Below are 27,550 nucleotides of genomic sequence, written 5' to 3' on the forward strand. Positions count from 1 at the left end.
CAGGCACTTCTCACACACCTTACAATCTAGCAGATCCCACAAAAGTTCAATAGGTTTAAGATCCATAACACTCTTTTCCAATTATCTGTTGTCCATTGTCTGTGTTCCTTTGCCCACTCTAACCTTTTCTTTTTGTTTTTCTGTTTCAAAAGTGTTTTTTTTCTTTGTAATTCTTCCCATAATGCCTGCACCCCTGAGTCTTCTCCTTACTGTTGTACTTGAAACTGGTGTTGAGTGGGTAGAATTCAATGAAGCTGTCAGCTGAGGACATGTGAGGTGTCTATTTCTCAAACTAGAGACTCTGATGTACTTATCCTCTTGTTTAGTTGTACATCTGACCTTCCACATCTCTTTCTGTCCTTGTCAGAGCCAGTTGTCCTTTGTCTTTAAAGACTGTAGTGTACACCTTTGTATGAAATGTTCATGTTTTTGGCAATTTCCAGCATTGTATAGCCTTCATTCCACAAAACAGTGATTGACTGACGAGTTTCTAGAGAAAGCTATTTCTTTTTTGCCATTTTTGACCTAATATTAACCTTAAGACATGCCAGTTTATTGCATACTGTGGCAACTCAAAAACAAACACAAAAACAATGTTAAGCTTCATTTAATGAACCAAATAGCTTTCAACTGTGTTTGATATAATGGTGAGTGATTTTCTAGTACCTAATTAGAAAGTTAGCATGATTACTCAAGGAGAAGGTGTTTGAGTGATGGCTGCTGGAAATGGGGCCTGTTTAGATTTGATCAGATTACTTAAAAAAAAAAATATATAAATAGTGACTGTACAGCTTGTCCTGTCCCATCAGTACACCGTGACCAGTTGAATGCCACTTTGGTGAATTAAAGTACCAATTTCCTTCCGAAACGACAAAATCACAACAACCTTGAGCTGAACTCACTCAAAACAGTGGAGATGATAGTGGATTACTTTTGAAATGTATTCCACTACAGAATGCATGCTGAAATTTGTAATATATTCCATTAGATTACTCAAAATCAGTAACATAATCTAAATACTTTGGATTACTTCTTCAGCACTGGTAGATTTTTTTCACTTGTTTTGACTAAAACTCTGCAGTACAGTAAGACAAAATACACATGTTAAAAATATATACTTCTGCAGTGTTGTTTCTAAAACAAGATTAATCAAATTGATCTTGTTTTAAGGATTTTTAGATATTTTAAAGGAAAAGAATACAGTAGTTATTATCAAGAAAATGATTTTTGCTAGAAAAAAGAAATTATGATCCAACGTGAATTTTCTTGAAAAAAAAATATGATTGTGTCTGGTAACATGTTCATGTAAAATTGCTAAAAATAGCATTTTAGTTTAGTGTAAACTGATAATTTACACAAGTTTTTCACTAGTTACCCCACTGTATTATCAGTCAAAATAAAGATTGTTTTTAAGTGTGAGCCCATTAAGCACAACCTTCACTTGAGATGTTCACTCAAACACCTGAAGAGAAATGCACACCTTTCCTTTTCTTACTTTGCATTATTTTTCTCCTCAGGGTATCCCTTTGAAGTATGACAGCAGTACTATAAACCCATTGGCCATCAAGCATAATGTTAAATCACTGATCACAAGCCCGGTGAAAATCTCCCACCCCACCATCGAGGCAGCTGAGCATGAGAGGGCCAAGTATGAGGATGCAAAGGTGTCAGAGCGTGTCCGCCACACTTCTGTAGTAAACTCCACTTCTGTCCTGCGCTCCACACATACAGAGGCAGTAAAATCCCAGCTTAGTCCAGGCATGTATGAGGACAGCAATGCACGTAGAACTCCCACCTACACCAGTACCTCTATATCCAGAGGATCACCCCTACTGCGAGGACAAGAGGGTAAGAATGCCTCATGTTTTGTATTATCTCTCCTATTCTCTCACTCTATTATTCACTGTCTCTATACAGTTTTATTACTCTGAGAAAAATTGTGTCCTCACCAGGCATGATAGGACAAGAAATTATTCTGTCTACACTAAATGTGAAACTGCTGCACAACATGACGTTATAGCCGCCAATCGTATAGTTGATGCTGAATCGGTTTCATGGTGGGCGGGGCTAGCCAGTGCAATGACACAGAAATTGAAAGCAAGTGATCGAGAAAATGTCCTGTTGCCTTTTACTTGTCGCTTTTCACATTGAAATCACATTGATCACTTTTTTCACATTGGCCTCATTCAAACAGGAAATCTAACGACAGGTAAACCAGCTTCTCATGAGAGAAAGAGCGCACTGACACCAAACCAGAGGGACAGTGTTCCAGCTAAGTCGCCAGTATCTGGGGGTGACCCCCTTAGATCTCACAGCCCGTTTGACCCCCACCACAGACCCATGGTACCTGGCGAGGTATACCGGACTCACCTGCCACCACACCTGGACCCCAGCCTTGCTTTTCATAGAGTCCTTGACCCAGGTAATTTGGGGCATTCTGGGATCTTTCCAGGATTAACATTTAACCAGGGTGCGAATTATTGCAGGGTTTGGGGTTACTGGCATCACTTTATTATACATATCCATTTTAAAAAATATATCAAAGAAAACTCTTGAAGAGAATGAAAATTTTTTTATGAGAACTTCATAAGATTGCAGCTTGAAAATACCTATAGAAATTCCTTTTTAAAAGTCTGTAAATCGCATACTGGTTTTAACCTTATGCTGAACAACATTACTTCAGGTTTGGAAAATTTGTGTATTGTGAATTAGTTCGGTTTTAAAACCATGCTCTTCGTACAAACAAGCAATGTGCCGTAAAACAGTTCCTGCGTCACACAAGAAATTTATTTTGGTTTTCAGTAATGGCTCTCTTAAAAGCACTACTCCTATCTCGTTAATAAAATCATGTTTTGGTTTTTAACGTAGTCTCATGCATAAGAAATGCGCATTTCCTGCTCAACTTTCCAATACTGTGGCGAAACCTCACCATTGACGTCAAGAACAGCTGTCTTTTGCCTTTTCACCTCTCATCCTCTGTTTTCCTCTTTATCCTTCAGCAGCGTACATGTTTCCACGTCAACCATCACCAACCGGTTACCCAAACACTTACCAGCTGTATACCATGGAGAACACTCGTCAGACCATTCTAAACGATTACATAACCTCACAGCAGATGCAGGTCATTCCAAGACCCGATGTTGCGAGAGGACTGTCACCACGTGAATCATCCATTGCCATCCCCTACCCACCTGCGAGAGGTAAGCAGCATGATTATCTTTGTGTGTGTGTCCGTGTGTCCGTGTGTCTCCGTGAGAGTGAATGAAAGTGACTGAAGGAATAATGTAGTCTGTAGATATTGTGCTTGGGTGAACTAGAGGCTACCTTTTCCAGACCATCAGAAGCAAATGACCTTAAAGCAAATTCTGTTTTTCAATTCATTGAGTTCAAAACAAATGTTAAAACCAGGGCTGGGGCTGTTCCTTAGATCTTGTCTTCCGCTGTTACAATCCTAGACCTGTTTATTAAAGGGCCCACATTTTTTTCTGGTAAGTAAATTTGCTACATATGGTAACTTTGCACTACAAGTACAAACTTAAGGAACAAGGTAATTTATTAAAAGTTAATAAATTAACTTTTGGGTGTGCTCAGGAATGGTATCATTAGATAATTAATGATTGGACATTTCATTGGAAGAATAAAGATTGATCCCTAACCTTAGTCGGTCCTAATATGGTGCAGTTTCCACACTGCACCATATTGCACTATGCAGTTCTCCTTTGTAATAACTGACTAGTGCTGATTTTAATTAGTTTAAAGTTGTTAGTCTGGTCAGCTCTCAGCCCTAGCCTACTAATCCAGTTTTTTGTAATTGAACTGAACTCTTTTGGTATCTTGACATATTATTGAGATAATTTATTCAAAATTCTTATTCTAGTCTGTTAGTATTAAATGTTTCCAGATGGTGAGTAGAGGGCGTTAGCTTATTAAGTTGAAGCTGATTGGTTTGTGGTTGATCACCCTCTGGCCCTTTGCTTCTGTCTGTAAAAGGAATAATTGATCTAGCCCAGATGCCACCTACCATCCTGTTACCTCACCCAGGGGGCACAGGTTCCCCCTCCCTGGACCGCATGACCTACATCCCTGGACCTCAGACCCCTTTCCCTCCTAGGGCATTCAACCCTGCCTCCATATCTCCAGGTGAGGATCCCACCCCCCTCTCCTATCAAACACCTGAACTTCCCCTTCCAGTCCTGGTGGTGGTTTAAATCTCTTTAGATCTCACCCTTCACTGTTGTTTTGAACTCCGTTTTGCTGTTTTAATAGAAATGCTTTCTCCCACCTAATACTAACTAGGCACTTTAAGGTTTATGTATGGTGCACAGCAGTGTTTCCTGCGATGCTGTTCAGCAGTAGTGCTGTGCAGCTTGTGTTGGAAACCAAGCCACCAAATTTTTCATGTCTTTCGGTTCAGTTAACAGTTCTTGAATGTGTTTTCTTTTTTTGATGCGGAAGGGACACCGTTTTGAAACTTTTTTAAATTACTGTTGACAGTACAGCACTTACCCCCAGAACAAAGCACTCCTGTCAGTTCTTTTTCGTGAATGACTAAAGGTACTGAACTGTAAGTAATTTGTTTTATTTCCAACTCGACATGAACCAGTAATTGCTACTGTGTTATGTCAAATTAAGGCTTGTAAGACTTACATCAGAGTAAGTACTGGATGGTTGTTGATATGATGATGTGTAGTTAGATACACATGATTTTTGTAGTAATTAGTGATATTTAATGAAAATTAATTATTACAATATTTTAAATTAATAAAATATACTAAACATTTGCAAGAATCTGTTATGTTAGGTAACTGGCTGATGAAGGCTGTAAATCCAGTAAGAATTGCATTTCTTCCTACTATTTATTTTAATCAAAAGTACCTAATGGACCCATTAATGAACCAGCATCGTAAAGGAGATTTGTAACAGGAATCAAAATAACACACCACGATGCACATTTCTGTTGCTTTGCCTTCTCTGGCTGCATGCAAATCAAAGACAGAGCAACTAGTGCAGTCTGATTTAAGAACAAATAACTCTTATTAGCTGTTTCTTTGCTGAATGCGTTAAAAATTTATCCATTTGAATCCATCTGCCAAACCTAACCAGCTTCCCCGTGGTAGAATCCGGATTGTTTAGGAAACATGGATGCACAGTGTTGAAATCATTAAAGCTGCAATGCAAGATTGCCTAAAAATATTTGGCACAAAATGTAGTTATTCATATCTGTGTTCCATAAACTCTGCATGAGAAATTCTGGCTTGTAGTTTAAGATTAATATGTAGGATATTACTCATCATTGGAGAGCGAAATCCCCCAATTCCCTTAAATCAGATTTAGCTACCTCCCCTGGGAATCCTGCATGCACCTGCCCTGTGTACGTGCAGCTGAAGCAAGCAGAGTGCTGTTTCACTGTGCGGTTAGTGTGAAGGCAAATTTTGGCCTGGGGTCAGTACTCTCTATTTGGTAGTTTGTCCTTCGGAGTGCAGGTGGTCTGAAGGTCAGTTCACACTGAGAGCGACATGAAAAAGCAAAGTGAATCTCCCTTTTTTTATTTACACAGAGAACAAAACGATAATGCACTGGGCAGAACGAAAAGGAACATTTGCTTGATGCAAATTAGACTTGAAATCGAAGCCATGCATCTAATATTCGCTCTCTGTGTGAATATGCTCTACAAACTATGTTTTATGTCTCTTATGTCTCGATTCTCGGCCAACACGACTCCACATGCCGAAGTGTCCTTGGGCAAGTCACTGAACCCCGAGTTGCTCCCAATGGCAGGCTAGCGCCGTGTGTGTGTGTGTGTGTGTGTGTGTGTGTGTGTGTGTGTGTGTGTGTGTGTGTGTGTGTGTGTGTGTGTGTGAATAGGTGATTGGAACACAGTGTAAAGCGCTTTGGTAACCTCTGAGGTTAGAAAAAGTGCTATATAAGTGCAGACCATTTATTAATTAAGATCTGTCTTTAATCATTTCATATCACTGCCAGTTACTGTTTAATGGATGTGGTATCCTGAATCTAATTGCTGCTCCTAACAGCAAAAAACTTTCCCTGTCAAACTCCAGCAAGTGTAGAGGTCCCTTTTTGTTTGTAAACACCACTGTTTGTGTTTTTGTGCCTGTCTTTCCCCCTCACAGGACATCCTGCACATCATGTGACTGCAGCAATTGTGGAGAGGGAACGAGAGAGGGAGAGAGAAAGGGCAGAAAGAGAGCAGAGAGAGCGAGAGCGTGCAGCAGTAGAATATATCCGTGGAGGTAAGACTCATCGACACACAAATGCAAAGAATTTCAGTCTGAGATGTAAATTCTGCACAATCTATGTGCTAAAGAGGAAGTGTCTTTGTTTATGTCTTAGGTCCTGAGCAGCCTGGCCGTCCATGCAGCCGTAGTTTCTTGCGTTCCCCCTCACCCTCTGTGAGATCACAGGAGGGTGTCCTCCAGCAGCGCCCTAGCATATTCCAGGGCACTAGCAAGAGTGTTATTACCCCTCTCGTGTGAGTAATGCACTATTTTTGACATCATAAACGAGTTAATTAACCCTCATGTTCTGTTTGGGATCTGATATCATAAAATGTATTGAGTATTCATTGAATTTGGTCAGTTTTTATCTGAATAAAATTACATAATTTAAATTAACCAAAAATATTTTGGGTAATGATAATGTGCAAAATAAAAAACATTTAGAAAAACGTATAAACATTTAATAATTTAATCATGTATTGAACATATCAAAGATACAACAAAATACAACTGACCTTGTGAAATTCAGAGTCCCCAAAATAATAATATAATGCATATAATGACTGAAGTATAAGTTACTGAAGTAAGAATTATGTATTAGTTAAGAAGTGAGTTACTGTATTCTGAAGTCTTTATACTTTAGAGACTTTTATTAATTATTAGCCAGATTAGGATATTGCATTAGCGTTTTTATGGAAACGGCATGTTCACAACGCAAGTTACGAATTCTGACTAGCATGTAACCTAATTCAAGTTCACCTGTTAACCCATTTATAAAGTGGTGAATTTTGAAAAGTGTTCAGCTCTTTCGGGTTATGCATGTGAAGTGGGGAAACATCCAGCATACTAGATTATTGGATTAGATGAATCAGTTATTTCTAGATGGTTTTTTTTCTAAAAAGATGTTTCTCTAGATGTTTCCTCCTGTTTGTGTGCTGTTAAAATCTCGCATTGTTTTTTCTCATCATATTTTCGTCAAGAGTATACAGGTGCTGGTCATATAATTAGAATATCATCAAAAAGTTCATTTATTTCAGTAATTCCATTCAAAAAGTGAAACTTGGATATTATATTCATTCATTACACACAGACTGATATATTTCAAATGTTTATTTCATTTAATTGTGATGATTAAAACTGACAACTAATGAAAATCCCAAATTCAGTATCTCCGAAAATTAGAATATTACTTAAGACCAATACAAAAAAAGGATTTTTAGAAATGTTGGCCAACTGAAAAGTATGAACATGAAAAGTATGATCATGTACAGTACTCAATACTTAGTTGGGGCTCCTTTTGCCTGAATTACTGCAGCAATGCGGCGTGGCATGGAGTCGATCAGTCTGTGGCATTGCTCGGGTGTTATGAGAGCCCAGGTTGCTCTGATAGTGGCCTTCAGCTCTTCTGCATTGTTGGGTCTGGTGTATCGCATCTTCCTCTTCACAATACTCCATAGATTTTCTATAGGGTTAAGGTCAGGCTAGTTTGCTGGCCAATAAAGAACAGGGATACCATGGTCCTTAAACCAGGTACTGGTAGATTTGGCACTGTGTGCAGGTGCCAAGTCCTGTTGGAAAATGAAATCTGCATCTCCATAAAGTTGGTCTGCAGCAGGAAGCATGAAGTGCTCTAAAACGTCATGGTAGACGGCTGCGTTGACCTTGGACCTCAGAAAACACAGTGGAACAACACCAGCAGATGACATGGCACCCCAAACCATCACTGACTGTGGAAATTTTACACTGGACTTCAAGCAACGTGGATTCTGTGCCTCTCCTCTCTTCCTCCAGACTCTGGGACCTTGATTTCCAAAGGAAATGCAAAATTTACTTTCATCAGAGAACATAACTTTGGACCACTCCAGTCCTTTTTGTCTTTAGCCCAGGCGAGACGCTTCTGACGCTGTCTTGTTCAAGAGTGGCTTGACACAAGGAATGCGACAGCTGAAACCCATGTCTAGCATACGTCTGTGCGTGGTGGTTCTTGAAGCACTGACTCCAGCTGCAGTCCACTCTTTGTGTATCTCCCCCACATTTTTGAATGGGTTTTGTTTCACAATCCTCTCCAGGTGCGGTTATCCCTATTGCTTGTTCAGTTTTTTCTACCACATCTTTCCTTCCCTTGGCCTCTCTATTAATGTGCTTGGACACAGAGCTCTGTGAACAGCCAGCCTCTTTAGCAATGACCTTTTGTGTCTTGCCCTCCTTGTGCAAGGTGTCAATGGTCGTCTTTTGGACAGCTGTCAAGTCAGCAGTCTTCCCCATGATTGTGTAGCCTACAGAACTAGACTGAGAGACCATTTAAAGGCCTTTGCAGGTGTTTTGAGTTAATTAGCTGATTAGAGTGTGGCACCCGGTGTCTTCAATATTGAACCTTTTCACAATATTCTAATATTCTGAGATACTGATTTTGGGGTTTTTCATTAGTTGCCAGTTATAATCATCAAAATTAAAAGGAATGAACACTTGAAATATATCAGTCTGTGTGGAATGAATGTACATTATCCAAGTTTCACTTTGTGAATGGAATTACTGAAATAAATCAACTTTTTGATGATATTCTAATTATATGACCAGCACCTGTATTTTAATTAAAATTTAATTATCGCCAGGTTGTGTCTTTTCCGTCTTGTTTACGTTATTGTTAACGAAATCTTACAAACCTTCAATAAAAAAATTTTATCATAAAACATAATTAGCATTGAATTTAGGTTTTGTCTTGATGATTTCTCTTAATCTTACAGTATGTGAAGTGATTGTTTACAATTTCAGCTTGATAACTTGCCTCAAATATCCTCCATTAAAAATGTTACATTACTCATTTAACTCATGTTTCTCTCAGAGACCCAAGATTTAAAACATGAATTTTCACATGCTACAATTCTCTGGTTGTACTGTAACAGTACAATCCTGCAAGTTTTTTTTACATGGATTTATTTTATTCTATTTTTCTACTATGTTTTTCCAGAGTAAACTGACCCCAAATAGAAATGACATTACTATATTAGATAACAATCAGCTTTATAAAAATAGTGCATGGCAAATTTGTGGTAAAAAAGTAGATCAAAAGAATAAAAATCAGAATTGGTCTCTGGTACCCCAAACAAAGAACGTAAAGTGAATTTCTGTACAATATGACGGTTTAATAAAATTCATAATGTGCATGTTCACATCCATAGGTTGCATTTTGTTTACATTTGTTCAATTGGGTATCCTCTTAAAATTGTTTTTGTGTAGATTTCTTTATGTGGTTATATGTGTGTGTATATATATATATATATATATATATATATATATATATATATATATATATATATATATATATATATATATATATATATATATATATATATATACATACATACATACATACATACATACATACATACATACAGTGCATCCGGAAAGTATTCACAACGCTTCACTTTTTCCTCATTTTGTTGTTACAGCCTTCATTATTTTCAAAAAAATTCTACAAATAATACCCCATAATGACAACGTGAAAGAAGTTTGTTTGAAATCACATGCACATAAGTATTCACAGCCTTTGCTCGATACTTTGTTGAAGCACCTTTGGCACCAATTACAGCCTCAAGTCTTTTTGTGTATGATGCTACAAGCATGGCACACCTATTTTTGGGCAGTTTCTCCCATTCTTCTTTGCAGGACCTCTCAAGCTCCATCAGGTTGGATGGGGAGCGTCAGTGCACAGCCATTTTCAGATCTCTCCAGAGATGTTCGATCGGGTTCAAGTCTGGGCTCTGGCTGGGCCACTCAAGGACATTAACAGAGTTGTCCCGTAGCCGCTACTTTGTTATCTTGGCTGTGTGCTTAGGGTCGTTGTCCTGTTGGAAGATCAACCTTCGCCCCAGTCTGAGGTCCAGAGCGCTCTGGAGCAGGTTTTCATCAAGGATGTCTCTGTACATTGCTGCATTCATCTTTGAAAAACATCCCCACAGCATGATGCTGCCACCACCATGCTTCACTGTAGGGATGGTATTGGCCAGGTGATGAGACGTGCCTGGTTTCCTCCAGACATGACGCTTAACATTCAGGCCAATCTTTGTTTCATCAGACAAGAGAATTTTGTTTCTCATGGTCAGAGTCCTTCGGGTGCCTTTTGGCAAACTCCAGGTGGTCTTTTACTGAGGAGTCTGATACAGGCCTGATTGGTGGAGTGCTGCAGAGATAGTTGTTCTTCTGGAAGGTTCTCCTCTCTCCACAGAGAAATGCTGGAGCTCTGTCAGAGTGACAATTTTGAGTGTCATGGCAAAGACTTGTGAATGTATATGTGATTTATTATAATTTTTTTTTATAAATTTGCAAAGAGTTCAAACAAACTTCTTTTGCATTGTCATTATGGGGTATTGTTTGTAGAATTTTGAGGAAAATAATGAATTTAATCAATTTTGGAATAAGTCTGTAACATAACAAAATGTGGAAAAAGTGAAGTGCTGTGAATACTTTCCGGACACACTGTATATGTATATTTTTTCATTTGTTTAGCTGTAGTAAAGTTCATACTGATTTTGTTGTCCAGGCAAATGCCGTCGCAAGTAACTACCGCTCAAGCCAACTCCCGATACAATAATGCAGCTGACGCTCTCGCTGCCCTAGTGGACGCCGCTGCCTCTGCCCCACAGATGGATGTTGTAAAAGTCAAGGAGGGCAAGCACAGTAGTGGCTGCTCTCGTGATGATGACATGGTGACGTCATCACGCCGGGCAACGCAGGAGTCACAGGAGATGGAACGCCGTTCAATGCAGTCACAGTATGGGGACGTGTCACTGCCTGGTGGGAAACCTTCCCATACTGTGTATGCAGAGGGGGGAGGAGGTGCAGGAAGCAAAGAGCAAAAACGCATAGAGGAGGAGCTGCGCACACATGGGAAGACCACCATGACTGCTGCAAACTTCATTGATGTCATTATCAAACGGCAGATTGCACCAGATAAGGACTCTCGTGAGAGAGTCTCTCAAAGCTCAGACTCCTCCAGCAGCAGTGAGTGTCATCTCATACACAATATTATAATTCATCATCAGGGCATAGCAGTATAGTTAATGAGGATATTCGATACAGATCTCAGTACTAATGTATGTGCTCTTAAATGGCTTAAATTGCTTTTTTCTTTAAGGAGCTACAATTTGAACCAAACAGCTATTGTTGCTGCATAGATTCAAAATGTAATTTTTTTTAATAAATAATCAAGGTGTGTTTTGAACTAAATGAATTCAAGGAGTAATGATAGATGGATAGATTCATTGATTGATTTTTACCAAAACATATTAATATAAGAATGTCATCACACACTGACTGCTGTGAACTTTTTTGAGTGGTAACTCAAATGAGTCATTGAATTGAGTTTTAAGTCAAATGTTTAATTTATTCATTGAAACAAAGTTTGAACTGATTCATGGAAATGAATACAATTTACCAACCCTACTATTTTTTTCTACAAGTAGAAAAAGTATTCAACAATCTCTTTCTTAACATGCTCATAACAATTATCACAAGACGTCTAATGAAACACTCTATTTGAGAGTTAGTGGCCAAAGAAAATGTGCATTCAAATATTTAGTAAACAATTGTATCATTATTGGCACATAAATTTACATACCACAAAGCCTGTCTTCCTAAAAGGAAAGAAAGATGAGTGTGACCATAGGTTGTATTTGTGAACTGGCAAAAAGTTGGTCACGGTAGCGCACAAGCTAAATCTGCACTAGCTGCATCTGTGTATAAATATACTTATATTCTTCCCAGATGGTAAAGGAAAGTTAGCAGACAGTGCTGTTAGAAATATACAAGGCATGGACATTGAGATGTATGTCACACATTAACAGAAGCCCTAATGGGATGACTAATGTCATTGAGGTCATGAGACTAATAGTACAAAGCACAACTAGTGACCCAGCTGGAACTTACACTTATAACAATGGAAAAATCCCTGACCTCACCCAACCTGTTGATAGTGTAATTCCATTATGGAGGTCTTAACACAGGAGTGAAAATCGATTTCTTTCCAAAGTGATGTACTTTGACGGGTAGGGGTGGGTTGATGTTTGATAGCTGTGTTTATTGGTTCTCAATGCCACAGCTAAACTTGAAATTATACGAAACATGCTTTTTTAAAGATTACTATGGTGATATTTAAAAATGTATATTATAAGTAAGCAAGTTGATATCATAAGTGGAAACATTCTGGCTATGTGGTGCTTTCAGCATTATTCCGTTTGAGCATTCTCGACTAGCCCGACATAACATTGGCTCAACCAATGATCTGTTAAACAAAAGGCATTTGGGAAAGCAGTCAATGTTTTTGCATTTGCAAAATTCAATTTTGTGAGGATATTAGCACATTATTCAATTATAACAATGGCATATAACCTTCATCTTCCAAATGTGACTCTTGACAGTCTTATTGACTAGTTTTGATGGTGGTGCTACAGCAGCAATGCTATTTCTCACCATGTTTTTGTGTACAACGTTTTTTTTGTTTTTTTTTGTGTCTAGTTATTGGGAATGCAAGAAGCTGGGTAATGTGTTAAACATGCTGATCAAATATTATGTAATGAACAAACCATCATTTTGCTTTGCCATTATCTACATGCCATCCAGTGTCATCCAGTCGTTATGAGCCTCAGGGTGGAATTGAAGTGATTAGTCCAGCCAACTCTCCAGCACAGAGAGAAGAGAAGAATGAGGGACCTTTCCCATCAGAAAAGAGCTCTCAGCCGGCTTCGGGTGAGGCAACAAACACCTTATCAATCCACAGCCAGTAACATGAACATCTGTTATTATAATTGGACCTTCATGCCATCCCAGATGTTTGACTTTCTTTCTTCTGCTGAACTCAAACTAACTTAAAAAATTTTAAGAATATTTCAGCTCTGTAAGTCCTTACAATGCAAGTGAATGGTGACCAAAACTTTGAAGCTCCAAAAAGCACATAAAGGCATCATAAAAGTAATATAAGATTAGATTACTTTTATGACCTTAATATAACTCCAGTGGTTTAATCCATGTCTTCTGAAGCGATATGATAGATGTGAATCAGCCCTCCTTTTGTAATAGAGGTGGATGAGGTTAGGCTTTTATTACGAAAGCAGAACTGCAGGAAAGCTGCAGGTCCTGACCTCGTATCCCCTGCCACTATCAAACATTGTGCAGATGAATTAGCCCCAGTTCTCACAGACATATTTAACTGGTCCTTGAGGGAATGTACTGTTCCCCAATGTTTTAAGTCCGCTGTCATAATTCCTGTGCCCAAAAAAACCCAATATAAGTTGCCTGAACGACTACCGACCTGTAGCACTAACATCTGTTATAATGAAAATCTTTGAGAGAATAGTTTGTAATCATCTGTCCAGTGTGGTCAGGTTCGACCCCTTTCAATTTGCCTATAGGGCAAACAGGTCTGTTGAGGACGCTGTATCCCTATGTCTCCATTCCATTCTACAGCACCTGGAGGTCAAAGGCAATCATGCAAAGATCCTTTTTATAGATTATAGCTCTGCTTTTAACACAATTTTACCCAGCAAACTTTTTCTGAAACTCCAACAAATGGAGTTTGTCCATAATTCTTTATGTTACTGGATTTGGGATTTTCTGGTGCAGAGAACACAAGTGGTAAAAATAGGCAATAACATCTCTAATGTTAAGCATATTAACACTGGAGCCCCTCAGGGGTGTGTTTTGTCACCTCTTTTATATTCAATGTACACAGATGATTGCACATCACACACTGAATCTGTTAAAATGTTTAAATTTGCAGATGATACAACAATAGTGGGGCTCATTTCTGGGGATGACGATGTTGCCTATAGGAAAGAGGTCCTCGCATTAATTGAATGGTGTTCCAACCACAATTTAGAGTTAAATGTCTCCAAAACTAAGGAGCTAGTGGTTGACTTCCGTAGAAGGGGGAAGTTGTCCCAGCCCCTGTACATTAATGGGGAGGTGGTGGAGCGGGTGGACAGTTTTAGGTTTTTAGGTACTACGATATCATCATCTTTAAAATGGGATGATAACATAACTACCATTACTAAAAAAGCCCATCAGAGGCTTTTTTTCCTTCGACAGCTGAGGAAATTTGGAGTTGCTTGCAAGGGTACCTTGCAGTTCTACCAGGCTGCCATCGAGAGTGTCCTTACTTTTTCTATTACTGTCTGGTATGGCAACTCTACTGTCCAGCAGAGGTCTCAGCTAGACAGGATAGTGAATACAGCCTCAAAAATCATTGGCTGCAAACTCTCCCCAATCTGTGAGATCTACGAGGCCCGTATTCGTCGCAAAGGCCTTAGAATCCTACAAGATGACACTCACCCTGCCAACTCCCTTTTCTCCATACTTCCATCAGGAAGAAGGTTAAGAGCTATTAAGACAAAAACCTCCCGCTTCCTCAATAGTACATATTGCAGAGCTATAAAATCTCTTAACAGCCCTCAACCCATGAACCAGTCACTTATGGAAAAATGGCTCTCTTAACGAGTCTGCAGTATTTGCATATTTTTGCATTATTGGCACTCATTTTTTATAGTGTTTTATTATACTTTTTATATATTTTATGACAACCATCAGTGTTTTTTATCGATTCTATCTATCTATTGTAGAGTTGTGGATTTGCGCTCTGTATTCATATGTAATTGTCACTCCTATCTGACATCAGCCACTATAGTATCCTGGACTGTCATCCAAGTACGTGGTGAGCGGTGTGTTCCTTTTACTTTTATCTGTCTGTGTTAAGTGTCATCCCGTAGGGGATATCGTTGTGTATATAATTGTTCTATGTCTTTGGTTGCATTTTGTTGTTATGAGCACGCTGAAGCAAATCCCTAACAACTTGTACTGAGTTGTATGGCAATAAAGTATTGAATCTGAATCTGAATGAGAAACAGATAAATATTTTAGTACTTTTTTACTATAAATTCTCCTCTCAGCCCAGTAGGTGGCGATATGCACGAATAATGGATATTTAAATGAAAAAGAATACTAAATTATTGATCTGTTTCTCACCTATCATCTCTTCTAAAGTCAATTTAAACCACTGGAATTGTATGGATTACTTTTGTGCTGCTTTTATATTCTTTTTGGATCTTCAAAGTTCTGGCCACCATTCACTTGCATTGTACTGACCTACAGAGCTGAAATATTCTTCTAAAAATCGTATTTTGTGTTATGCTGGAAAAAGTCATACATCTGGGATGGCATGAGGGTGAGTAAATGATGAGAGAATTTGTATTTTTGGGTGAACTGCCCCTTTAAGAAATATAATAGGTTTCCCGTGGATCCTTAAGTCTTAAAATTTCTTAAATTCAGTTTTCCAAAATTCACAAGTTTAAATTTTTATTTAAAGAGGTCTTAAATTTGGGAAGACAGGAATATGACCTCATGTGATTATCAAACTTCAAAAGAATACTATTTAATTAAATAAATTGCTTGTACTGCGGTTTTACTGTTGTATTTTCAGCTGTTGCAGAGCAGTTCACAATCTTTAAGCAATATCGGAAATTTATGACAAGCTATCACTAAAGATCAACTGTTGATGATGATGATATAGTGTTGATGAAATATGACAATGTTTACTTACGTTGTCAATTATTGTAGGAGTGCACGTTTTATATCCCTTATTTGTTTGAATGAGCAGCTGGAATAAGTGAAGTACAAACATTTCAAAATTAGAGTTCAAAGTTAAAGTGCCTTTAAAGTGAAAAATTCACTCTATGAATCAAATCCAACCCTGTTTTACTGAGAAGCAATGTTAAGGCCATGTTGAATGTGTGCATGATTTATTTTGAGATTGTGTTGGTTTGTTTTGTTAGGGTGGTGCGGTATTAATTTTATTTGTTCAGGTCTTGAAAAAGGTCTTTAAAAGTCTTAAATTTGATTTTTAAAAAACTACAGCAACCCTGTATAAAGTATTCCTTGCAAGTAACATCTGAGTTTGGTTCCTTTTCTTTTTTATTTAAATCCTAAAACCAGTAATCACGAACAACTGGACAAGTCATGGAAAGGTTATATAAGTTCATTGGTCAAGATTTATGAATCCTGTATTATATTAGTCCAAAAGGTAGTTTGTTTGAACTCTTTTTCTTGTGTCCTGTAGGTGGAATGAGGTTTGATTTAAGCCGGTACAGGCAGTCAGGAGATTCCGGTTTGTCCCAGCAGCCTCCCTCCTCACAAGCAGACAGCTATGCGCCCGTCCCAAAAACTCACCGCATTATGACCCTCGCTGACCACATTTCGGTAATTCGCGCTCACATTCACCATAATACTATTTCATTTCTCAATTCACACCTGCTTAATTTATCTCTCTTACTCTCTCTTGCAGCATATCATCACGCAGGACTTTGCCAAGAGCCAGGATATTCCCCCATCATCCTCTTCATCATCTTCCTCACTCTCCTCCACATTCCAGAGCTCTGGTGTGGGAGGTGTTGGTCGGGTTAAACCCCCTAACCGCTATAGCCCAGAAAAGCCAGCAGCACCTACTACACACCACCAGAGACCAGCAAGCAGAGTATCTCCTGAGAACTCATCTGATAAACAGCGAGCCAGGTACACTTAGACACAAACACTCACTCACACTTGGCGAATTCCAATGAGACATTTGGCCATACACACACAAGCCTTTCATAGAATTGTTGTATATCGATGTGCCATATTTTTATATGTACACACCCAACCAGCCACACTATAGGGCCAAATATATGTGGACAGCCCCTTCTTTGTAATGGGTTTGGCTAAGCCCCTTAATTCTAGTAAAGATGCATCATAATCCTACAGCATACAAAGGCATTCTTAAGAATTGTGTGTAACTTTGTAGCAACAGTTTGGTGAGGGCCCTTTTCTGTTAAAGCAAGACAATGTCCCTGTGCACAAAGTGAGTTCCATAAAAGTTATTTTACCGAGTCAGATGTTAAAGGACTATACCCTGCCTACGCATAGTCTCTTTCATCATGAACAAATTGTAAACTGAATGGGATCAATACATTACCAACAAACTACATGAATTTAACCCTGTGTTTGGAAAAAGATGCGTTTTTCACTGCAGTAATCGCTGGGACTGAATCATTTACACCCACTGCTGAATGGTACAGTCCAGGCTTACACATATGTTTTTAATATTAGAATTATATATAACTAACAAATAAAGCCTGGACCTGAATGCCTCTGAACACCTTTGGGGTAAATTTTAACACCAACTGTGAGTCAGAACCCATCGGCCAACATCAATGCTGACCTCACTGATGCTTGTTTCTGAATGGAAGCAAATCCATGTTGCAATGTTCCAACATCTAATGAAAAGCCTTCCCAGAGTAGTGGAAGCTGTTATGAAGGACCAGCATCCTATCAGTGAGCACATTTACATGGACACCAATAAGCTGAGAAAAATCAGCTTATTAAAAAAATTTGACAATACAAGAAAACATGTTTTACATTTTATTCTCTGCTTTTTAAGTCAAAATGTAAACAGGCATGCGCACGACACTTGTGCACATTGGATAAGCTGGTAAGAGTTGGTAGAGCTGGTAACGTGTACATGACCACACACATTGTCAGTTAATTAAGCATAATTGGTGCATGTAAATGAACTCTGTGGTCAAAGGAACTTGAGTATTCCATTAAAATCCTCATTTGAGAACCCTTGCTCAAGTACACAGATCCTTGCAAAATGCAATCATGGATTTTGCACACTGAGAATCATGTCCCAGAGGCAGTGCCTTATCAGTCTCTCTCTCTCTCTCTCTCTCTCTCTCTCTCTCTCTCTCTCTCAGGCCAGGCAGGTCTCCTGATCGTGGACGAGGACTGGAGAGCTATGAGCCCATCTCTCCCCCTCAGGGTTACTCTGGGTTGGATAAACAGGAGGCCAGTGTGCTACAGAGTCAGAGACGAGAGCAGGACCTCCCTGAACAGAGGTATAAACTAAATTGTCTCTGTGTACTCGTGTGTGACCCTTTTTATTGGACATATCTGACTTTTGTCATGGTTTTAATGTTTCACTTTAAAATGTAATAATTGTGCTGCTTTTATTTAGTGTGGGCACTGCTAACATGTATCAGAGTGCTTTCAAATACATTTTCTGGCATTAGATCAGGACCATCCATCCAAACATAGTATACACTGACATGCTCCTAATTTAATTTCATTCTGGATCTAATTCCAATTAAACTTACAATTCAGGTTCCTTAATGATTTTGAGGAAGGAAGACTTGAGTCCAAGACTGTTCTTATGTTTTGACTAAATTATTAAAAACAACAAGCTTGTCAGAGTCATTCATTTGTGAGTCAGACTACACTGGCCACTGGTACACTTATTTTGCAGTGCACATCTAGGGCTGAATCTATTGAATTTATTGTAATATCGCAAATGTACATAACACAATATGTATATAGCAAGAGCTTGTGATAAGGTAATAATGTTCAAATGGTGGCGCATGTCACAATTTGTATATGTAGCTGTAACCGGTGCTGTCCTGTGATTTCACTCTGCGTTGTGTGTGCAGATAATAATGAGACCAGACGCCAGTATGCAAACTTAAACTTGGCCTGTATATTGGCCGCTGTGGTCTGTGTGGATATATCAAATGATGGATTTCAATTAATTGATTGTCCCGAGAAATCATTCCTGTCAGTCTCAATTTCAGCGCAGACTGACAACAAGCATGCTAAACAAAAGCTGAAAGTTTTTCTTTGGAAAGCACCTCTGGGTGGTGGGGATTCTGATGTTCTATGCATGGGATTATCGTATTGCATATTGTATTTTTCCTCCATATTGTTAAGCCTTAGTAGATTAGCAGCACATCTCCATAACTCATTAGCAGTGCAGGAAACACTATCAAAGTATGAAATTCAGGATTTATTTATTTTTTATAATGCCACTGATTCTCGATTCCTAACCCTACCACACATTCTGATATTTTACCTTTTCTGTTTAGGATGGACTCTCGCTCTCCAGGCAGTGGCAGTTACCTGCCTGCATTCTTCACCAAACTGGAGAGCACATCTCCTATGGTTATGTCCAAAAAACAGGAGATCTTCCGCAAAGCAGATGTCGGTGAGTTACAGACCACATCCTATTTCCCCAGAGCCTCATAAATGAGCGTGAATGCTACTTACATTCATGCTGTTGAAATGGACTAAAGTTCACTGTTTTGATATGCTGATGCTTTTTATTCAGACATTTATTATCTGATAACCACTTCATTATAAGTCATTGGTGCTCTTTTTTTTTTTTTTTTAACAGGTAATGCTCAGCCGGGCACAGAGATCTTCAATCTCCCAGCAGTAACAACCTCAAGTGAGTACATAAAGACTATAAGTAGTGTCTAACCTTTTGGGCAAAATCTATTTTCACTAACTCCGCCCACTATTGCTCAACAATTTACACTTAAAACTAATAGCATATATCTCTATTTATACTATGTGTGAGCATCTACCTACTATTACACCTAGGCCCTGATTTTGCTTGTGCAATTATGAAATTGCGTGTGCACTTTGTGGGTGTATTGTGGGTGATTTACGTAGAACAATTGCATAAATAACCATACATTTAATTTGATCAAGTGCAGGAAAGGGTGTGCTTTTATAAATGGCATTTAAATTAATCTTATTTATTTATATGATTATATTAAAACTAGGGCTGTCAATGTAACTAATTTGACTAAAAATAACGCGCTAAAAAAAGTGCAATGCCCGCAATGAAGATTCCTGAGAAATGCAAGCTTGTAATACCACCTGTTTACTCCAGAGGAAGTAAGTGAAACTTCAGCTGTGTGGCAATGCGCAGTTTATACAGTGAAGAAAAACACCCTTGAGCAGCAGCACAACACAAATATGCATTATGTTCTTATGTTCAAAACACTTGATGGAGTGCAAATTCGAACTAAGGGATCTCAAGCTGAGTTCTAATTATTAAACTATATTTAACTTGACACAGTGACCCTTGACGCAGTGACCTAAAAATGTATGTTTATGACGCAACGCACACGAGACGCTACACAAGCATTTCTGACGCAGGTGTAAATTGATGGGTCCTTAAACAAGCCCTCATAATAAATCTCCAACTGATTGACACATTCACTTGTGAAATGGATTGCGGAGAACTGTGTGACAATGATTGACTTATGATCAATAATATGGCGGTAAATAATACATTGTATTCTAACACCGCTTTTTGTGTTGTATTATCAATTATTAACTCTTCTGCCACAAGAATGCATTTTAATTATCTGAATTTTTATATATATATATATATATATATATATATATATATATATATATATATATATATATATATATATATAAAATTATTTAAAGATAACTATGTATTATTATTTCATCATCATTTATTGAATTATATTTATATGAGGGGCTTTCTCAGCAAATATTTGTATATGTGATTAAATTTAATTAATCGGGAGACCTTGTAATTAATTCAATTACAAAATGTTATCGATTGACAGCCCTAATTAAAACATCATAAACCCCTGCTATTTAGCAATAAGTTAATAAGCAGTTAGTCAGAATACCGATACTTCTCTTGAAACATTTTAATATGATTGCAGAGCAGAGGATGAAATCATTTAATTTCATAATTTACAAAGAAGAAAATACTGTTTTATTTATATGTTAAGCCATTGCACTACGGGGGTGTATATTAAAACAAATCTGAATTTCAAATCACAAATATCTGTTCCATGGTTAAAAACTGATAAAGAGAACAGCTCACTGAGGGGGAAAAAAACCGATAGGGCCACCAGTAATGTGCAGTGTTTCAACTGTTATAATCAATGTTTAAACATTGAAGTAGGACATAATTTGGATATAAATATAACAAACAAAATTATAAGTTATACGAGTTGTTCATCAGTTATTTTGTCAGTAAGGATTTCATGTCCTAAAATTATCAGCTAAATAAAATAAAAATGTTCATGGCAAATTGTTTCATGTCACACAATCTTGCAGCATTGGGTGTACAATACAGGTTGTTATCTCCATTTTGCCACAATGGTGGTAATATGGTACATACAGTGAGGAAAATAAGTATTTGAACACCCTGCTATTTTGCAAGTTCTCCCACTTAGAAATCATGGAGGGGTCTGAAATTGTCATCGTAGGTGCATGTCCACTGTGAGAGACATAATCTAAAAAAAAAATCCAGAAATCACAATGTATGATTTTTTAACTATTTATTTGTATGATACAGCTGCAAATAAGTATTTGAACACCTGAGAAAATCAATGTTAATATTTGGTACAGTAGCCTTTGTTTGCAATTACAGAGGTCAAACGCTTCCTGTAGTTTTTCACCAGGTTTGCACACACTGCAGGAGGGATTTTGGCCCACTCCTCCACACAGATCTTCTCTAGATCAGTCAGGTTTCTGGGCTGTCGCTGAGAAACACGGAGTTTGAGCTCCCTCCAAAGATTCTCTATTGGGTATAGGTCTGGAGACTGGCTAGGCCACGCCAGAACCTTGATATGCTTCTTACAGAGCCACTCCTTGGTTATCCTGGCTGTGTGCTTCGGGTCATTGTCATGTTGGAAGACCCAGCCTCGACCCATCTTCAATGCTCTAACTGAGGGAAGGAGGTTGTTCCCCAAAATCTCGCAATACATGGCCCCGGTCATCCTCTCCTTAATACAGTGCAGTCAGCCCTGTCCCATGTGCAGAAAAACACCCCCAAAGCATGATGCTACCACCCCATGCTTCACAGTAGGGATGGTGTTCTTGGGATGGTACTCATCATTCTTCTTCCTCCAAACACGGTTAGTGGAATTATGACCAAAAAGTTCTATTTTGGTCTCATCTGACCACATGACTTTCTCCCATGGCTCCTCTGGATCATCCAAATGGTCATTGGCAAACTTAAGACGGGCCTTGACATGTGCTGGTTTAAGCAGGGGAACCTTCCGTGCCATGCATGATTTCAAACCATGACGTCTTAGTGTATTACCAACAGTAACCTTGGAAACGGTGGTCCCAGCTCTTTTCAGTTCATTGACCAGCTCCTCCCGAGCTGATTTCTCACCTTTCTTAGGATCATTGAGACCACACGAGGTGAGATCTTGCATGGAGCCCCAGTCCGAGGGAGATTGACAGTCATGTTTAGCTTCTTCCATTTTCTAATGATTGCTCCAACAGTGGACCTTTTTTCACCAAGCTGCTTGGCAATTTCCCCGTAGCCCTTTCCAGCCTTGTGGAGGTGTACAATTTTGTCTCTAGTGTCTTTGGACAGCTCTTTGGTCTTGGTCATGTTAGTAGTTGGATTCTTACTGATTGTATGGGGTGGACAGGTGTCTTTATGCACCTAATGACCTCAAATAGGTGCATCTAATTTAGGATAATAAATGGAGTGGAGGTGGACATTTTAAAGGCAGACTAACAGGTCTTTGAGGGTCAGAATTCTAGCTGATAGACAGGTGTTCAAATACTTATTTGCAGCTGTATCATACAAATAAATAGTTAAAAAATCATACATTGTGATTTCTGGATTTTTTTTTTTAGATTATGTCACTCACAGTGGACATGCACCTACGATGACAATTTCAGACCCCTCCATGATTTCTAAGTGGGAGAACTTGCAAAATAAAAGGGTGTTCAAATACTTATTTTCCTCACTGTAGCTTGCATCAGATTAATACCTGCCTTTCAGTCATATTAATTTCCTCTCACAGTAAAGGCCAAAGTATACTTTGGGTGTCCGAGTGGCAGATCAATCCACGCACAGTATGTGTGACACAAATTGCTTCAGCACAGCCTCACGGCTTGCCCCTTAGATTTTCTTTACCCGTGCACGTGGTCCTCGGCTGTGCACGTCGCAAACGCATACACCTGGTATTGACTACTAAAAGAGTATCACAAAGAAGTTGTAGTGTGTATGCGTCAAATGCATTCATATTCGATCGTGGTCAGAAGAGTATACTCGCAAAGGCAACACCATCAACTAAGTATACCTGGGCCTTTACATTTCTAAAATAATTTTCAAGCATGATAAATAACATTGTGAGTGCAATTCCAAAGCATTTGCATCAACACCACCCTTTATTTTGTGTATGTTGGAGGCATGCCTCTAAATTGGATATTCATTTAGGTAAATGGTCTGCACTTATATAGTGCCTTTTTTAACCTTTGTGGTTTCAAAAGCACTTTACACTGTGTCCCATTCACACTCATACACCAATGATGGCAGAGCTGCCATGCAAGGCACTAGCCTGCCATTGGGAGCAACTTGGGGTTCAGTGTCTTACCCAAGGACACTTCGGCTTGTGGAATCATGTGGGCCGGGAATCAAACCGCAAACCCTGCGATTAGTGGCTGACCTGCTCTACCACCTGAGCCGTAGCCGCTCTATGCCCAAATGTTGCCACGGTGTGTTATTTTTCGCATCTGAAAGACTCTATATTCAGAAGACTAAGTTTGTAGATCAGCTTGGACAGTTTTTGTGTGATATCAAGTTTGCACATGTTTTTATATATGCAAACCTTTACTAAATCTGGACCTTAGTGTAAATAGCATCTTCCATTCCTTTCCACTGTAAATAGCCACTGCCAAATATGTAAGAATGCATGATTTCTTCAGGAAACTGACATGCCATTTGTATCCTATTTTTTTTTTTTATGTGCATATCTTGGTACAAGCTTTAAATGTTTTCCCTTTGCTCTTCATTATTTTTCTTATATTTTTCCAATTTGTGTTTGTTTGTCTGTGTTATCCTGTACAGACAGTATAAACACCAGAAACCACTCGTTTAGTGATCCAGCCAGTAATCTGGGTCTGGAGGACATCATCAGGAAGGCTCTGATGGGAAACATGGAGGAGAGACAGGAGGACCAGCAGCAGCAAGCCCAGCAGACAGGAAACACTTCAGGCAGCATGAACAGTATTTCAGAAGGCCGACAGGAGGCCAGCCCTTCCCCTAACACAGGTGCATACTTTAAACACACATCTACAGACTTGTTTGTCTAAAAAAAAGGAAAAACATACATGTTCCGTCTCCAGCTTGTGTCTCTGAGAGCAAACATTTGAACAAATGTGTGTGCTGGCCACTTCAGAACTGCCATGATGCTTGCTACTGCGTTGGCTACTAAGCGGAGCCTATGATGTTGTTTCAACGCAGAAGTGTAAATCGGCCTTTAAAACTAGACCTCCATTGAAAATCACTCTGAACATTTAAATATGACTCAGGACCAGACTAAATCTGTCTGTAAACCCAATTATTGTTCTCAATAATTCGTCCACCTCAGCAGGAAAGCAGAAGCTTCAGAGCAAAGCTAGCAGCAGGAAATCCAAGTCTCCTAACCCAGGCCTGGTGTACTCTGCTGGAGAGCGGCCATCTTCTGTGTCCTCCGTTCATTCGGAGGGCGATTACCACAGACAGGCTCCCTCTTGGGCTTGGGAGGACCGGCCATCCTCTACAGGTGAGCTACTTGATCATTTTCTTAACTAGGGATTATTTGGTAAAAATGCTTTTATTAGTGCAAGATTATTCGACTCTGAAATAATTATTTGACTCTGATGAGCACAAATCCTCCCTGTCCCCAGGATCTATGCAGTTCCCATATAACCCCCTGACAATGCGCATGCTGAGTAGTACCCCTCCCACCTCGATGGCCTGCTCATCTCCCTCCATGCAGTCCCAGCAGCAGTCACAGGGTGGTGCTGCCGGCCCTGTGGCCCCAACACGCGCATGGGAGAGAGAGCCACCACTATTGTCGGAGCAATATGAAACCCTCTCGGACAGCGATGACTGAGGCAGTGACCAGATTCCTTCTCTTAAATAGAGGGACTCTACAAGCATCCTCCACCACTTCTGTTTACCATCTCCCTTCTTTCTCTGTCTTTATGAATCCCACTAACAACCACTCAAGAGTGAGGTTCAACTGGTGATGTGGGTGTACATTTGGTGCTGCTTTTGTGCCTACTGGTGGTCAGAGAGAGCATTGCAGAGAGTGGCTGGTTTGATCTGATAACAGTTGCAGAAGCTTTGATTTATGGCCTGTTTGGAGAGGAGAACATGAAGTAATCCAAAAACTAATGTAAATGTGGAACGAGAAAAGGATGAAGATTTCGTAAAGAAACGTATTTGCTGAAATTTTGTTTCTGTAAAGAAATGCTTTTTTTTTGCTCTGTCTCTTTCTTTTCTCTTTAAAAAAGAAAAAAAATCAATTTATGTAAATATAACAATTTTTTTGCTGTGTTTTTCCTTTACAAAATGTTCTGCATTTTAACTGTTGCTTTTTAAATTGAACCCAGTTGGGTGAATAGAACACCGCATCATGGACATTTTTGTGGTCAGTCACGTAAAGAGCATTGAGCTTCCCTGATCTGAAAATAGTGGTCAATCAAAACGAAACACAATGCAAACTTTGCTGCAATGCCAATTATTGCCCTGTTACTTAAGGGAAGAATTCACAACCATTCATCAACTGTTTATAACTAGACAAAATGAAAGTAAAGATTGATATCAGCTTTTTCTGTTGTTATGATGATGCAAATGTCACTGGTGTAGGAGCTGTCTGATTCAGTCTAACATCTCACATAAGATGAATGTTTCTTCTGTGTTTTCTTTTCTCACCTTTATTTGTTTGTCTGTTGCAAAACAGTTCAGTGTGTATGGGCTTATGATCGAATGTGTAAGGTCCCCATTATACCCCAATAACCCCTTTGCATTTTGAAGAGGAATATGTTTGTGTGGGGGAATATACTTGTAAATCCTTCTTTACAAATCATAAAGGAGCACGTATAATGTGTATATCCTGTCAAAAAAATTATATGTGATAATGATATGACCACAAAACAAAAATACAAGAAAAAGAGGAACTACCAAACTTGATGCATCTCTGCACCATTGTTGCACATTTATTTCCTTCATAGTCTTTGAGAAACTTAAAATCATACTACCTGCAATCTAAGTTATTCAATGTAATGCAAAGGTCTAAAATGCTTTCAAATATATTCATGTTTCAGTCTCATACTCCATTGGCAGTTTTAGACTTTGTTCTAATCTTCTTGCTGTTTTTCTAACTTGGATTATAGTGTATAAATTTGGTACCATTGTCTCATCTGCTGCTGAGTAGTGGCCACGCTCATTTAGAGATGAAAATATCTCTGTGTCTAAAAGTGAATAAGCTCAATTTGAGTTACCTGCAGATATAAAGTTAAATGTGATGAAAGCTAATTAGCACTATTTGAGGTCCCTTATATCTGAAGGCATCTCCTTTTCCCGTTTCATGTGCTTTTGCTTTGTGCAAGTAACACCACCAGTCCGCTCTTTATTTTAATATGATAGTTTGATTTTATTTGGACGTTTAATACGACAATGTTGAGCTCATTATTGAATTCTTATTACCTTTTTTTTTTTATGATTTTCAGCATCTATATTCATCCTGTTTTTAATGGGATGTCATGTGTTTACAGTGGCGTTGACAAAAAATGGTGAAACTTGAATCTTAAGAAAATTAAGTTGCTCATAATGTTAGTCTATTTTTCAGTCCAGCTTTGCAGGGGTCACTTTTTTTCTTGTCTGTTCAAATCGAGACTTGAAAGAAGTAGTGTGTCCCCAGATGTTGAAACCCAATGTTTGTGTCACTTTGTCTCCTAAGTAGTGGATAACAAATGTGCTGACCAATCAATAAAGTAGAACAGAGCTCCACCTCTCTGAAACAAACAGTAGTGTATCTCCTGTATCTTCTGCTTTTTTCCATCGCTAACAAAAATAATAAATAAAATGCAAAACAGGAAATTTCTTGCTGTATAAAACAAATATCTGGTAAAGATCAAACATACCCTGCTTGTAGTGGTCTCAATCGCCTACTGTAGGTCATACAGAGATAAAATCCCTTTTCATTCTTGACCTTGTTTAAAATAGACTGTAACAATTTATTTAGGTTATATAGGTTAGCTAGATGTTTCAATGATGATAATTCTCCATTATTAATTATGTAAATCCACTGTAGCCAGTGCTGGGTGTAATCTGATTACAAATTAATTAGTAATTTTTTTTTTTTTGTCAAAGTAGTGCAATGCATTACCTTGTTAAAGTACTGTAATCATTACAGTTACTAACTTTCAAAGTGATTTCCTTTTAAGTACATTACTTGGGTTACATTTTTCTAAAATAATATTTATGTACATGCCATTGTAAGCATGTTGATGCGCACATCTGTTTGTGTTCAGTGACAGATGAAGGAACGACGACAGTGAAAAAGGAGGAAATATAGACATTATTTTAAAATCGTTGGGCCTCATTCATGAAACTTTCATAAGTATATGAGTGAAGCACATAAAATGGACCTTCCCAAAAACGTTCC

At 38.6% G+C, this 27,550-nt stretch overlaps 1 protein-coding gene across 10 annotated transcripts in view; it reads left to right on the forward strand.

Annotated features, from left to right (window-relative positions):
• The window catches only part of LOC127622859 (nuclear receptor corepressor 1-like), a 135,123-nt gene extending 108,168 nt beyond the window's left edge, over nucleotides 1–26,955 (forward strand). For 5 of the 10 annotated variants that reach the window (XM_052096990.1, XM_052096983.1, XM_052096974.1 and 2 more), the window contains exons 33-48: nucleotides 1,518–1,848; nucleotides 2,195–2,422; nucleotides 3,000–3,200; nucleotides 3,991–4,140; nucleotides 6,132–6,251; nucleotides 6,352–6,490; nucleotides 10,777–11,237; nucleotides 12,855–12,980; nucleotides 16,342–16,481; nucleotides 16,567–16,793; nucleotides 18,014–18,154; nucleotides 19,175–19,293; nucleotides 19,483–19,536; nucleotides 23,962–24,165; nucleotides 24,485–24,658; nucleotides 24,783–26,954. In XM_052096990.1, the coding sequence (XP_051952950.1) occupies nucleotides 1,518–1,848; nucleotides 2,195–2,422; nucleotides 3,000–3,200; nucleotides 3,991–4,140; nucleotides 6,132–6,251; nucleotides 6,352–6,490; nucleotides 10,777–11,237; nucleotides 12,855–12,980; nucleotides 16,342–16,481; nucleotides 16,567–16,793; nucleotides 18,014–18,154; nucleotides 19,175–19,293; nucleotides 19,483–19,536; nucleotides 23,962–24,165; nucleotides 24,485–24,658; nucleotides 24,783–24,991 (3,024 nt within the window). In that variant the 3' untranslated portion in view covers nucleotides 24,992–26,954. Of the gene's footprint in view, nucleotides 1–1,517; nucleotides 1,849–2,194; nucleotides 2,423–2,999; nucleotides 3,201–3,990; nucleotides 4,141–6,131; nucleotides 6,252–6,351; nucleotides 6,491–10,776; nucleotides 11,238–12,854; nucleotides 12,981–16,341; nucleotides 16,482–16,566; nucleotides 16,794–18,013; nucleotides 18,155–19,174; nucleotides 19,294–19,482; nucleotides 19,537–23,961; nucleotides 24,166–24,484; nucleotides 24,659–24,782 lie in introns of all 10 variants that reach the window. The other 5 variants (XM_052097008.1, XM_052097044.1, XM_052096999.1 and 2 more) reach the window with 4 other exon arrangements.
• Nucleotides 26,956–27,550: the final 595 nt, after the last annotated feature.

Source organism: Xyrauchen texanus, chromosome 3 (genome assembly GCF_025860055.1).
Source record: "Xyrauchen texanus isolate HMW12.3.18 chromosome 3, RBS_HiC_50CHRs, whole genome shotgun sequence".
In the NCBI taxonomy this organism is placed as follows: Eukaryota; Metazoa; Chordata; class Actinopteri; order Cypriniformes; family Catostomidae; genus Xyrauchen; species Xyrauchen texanus.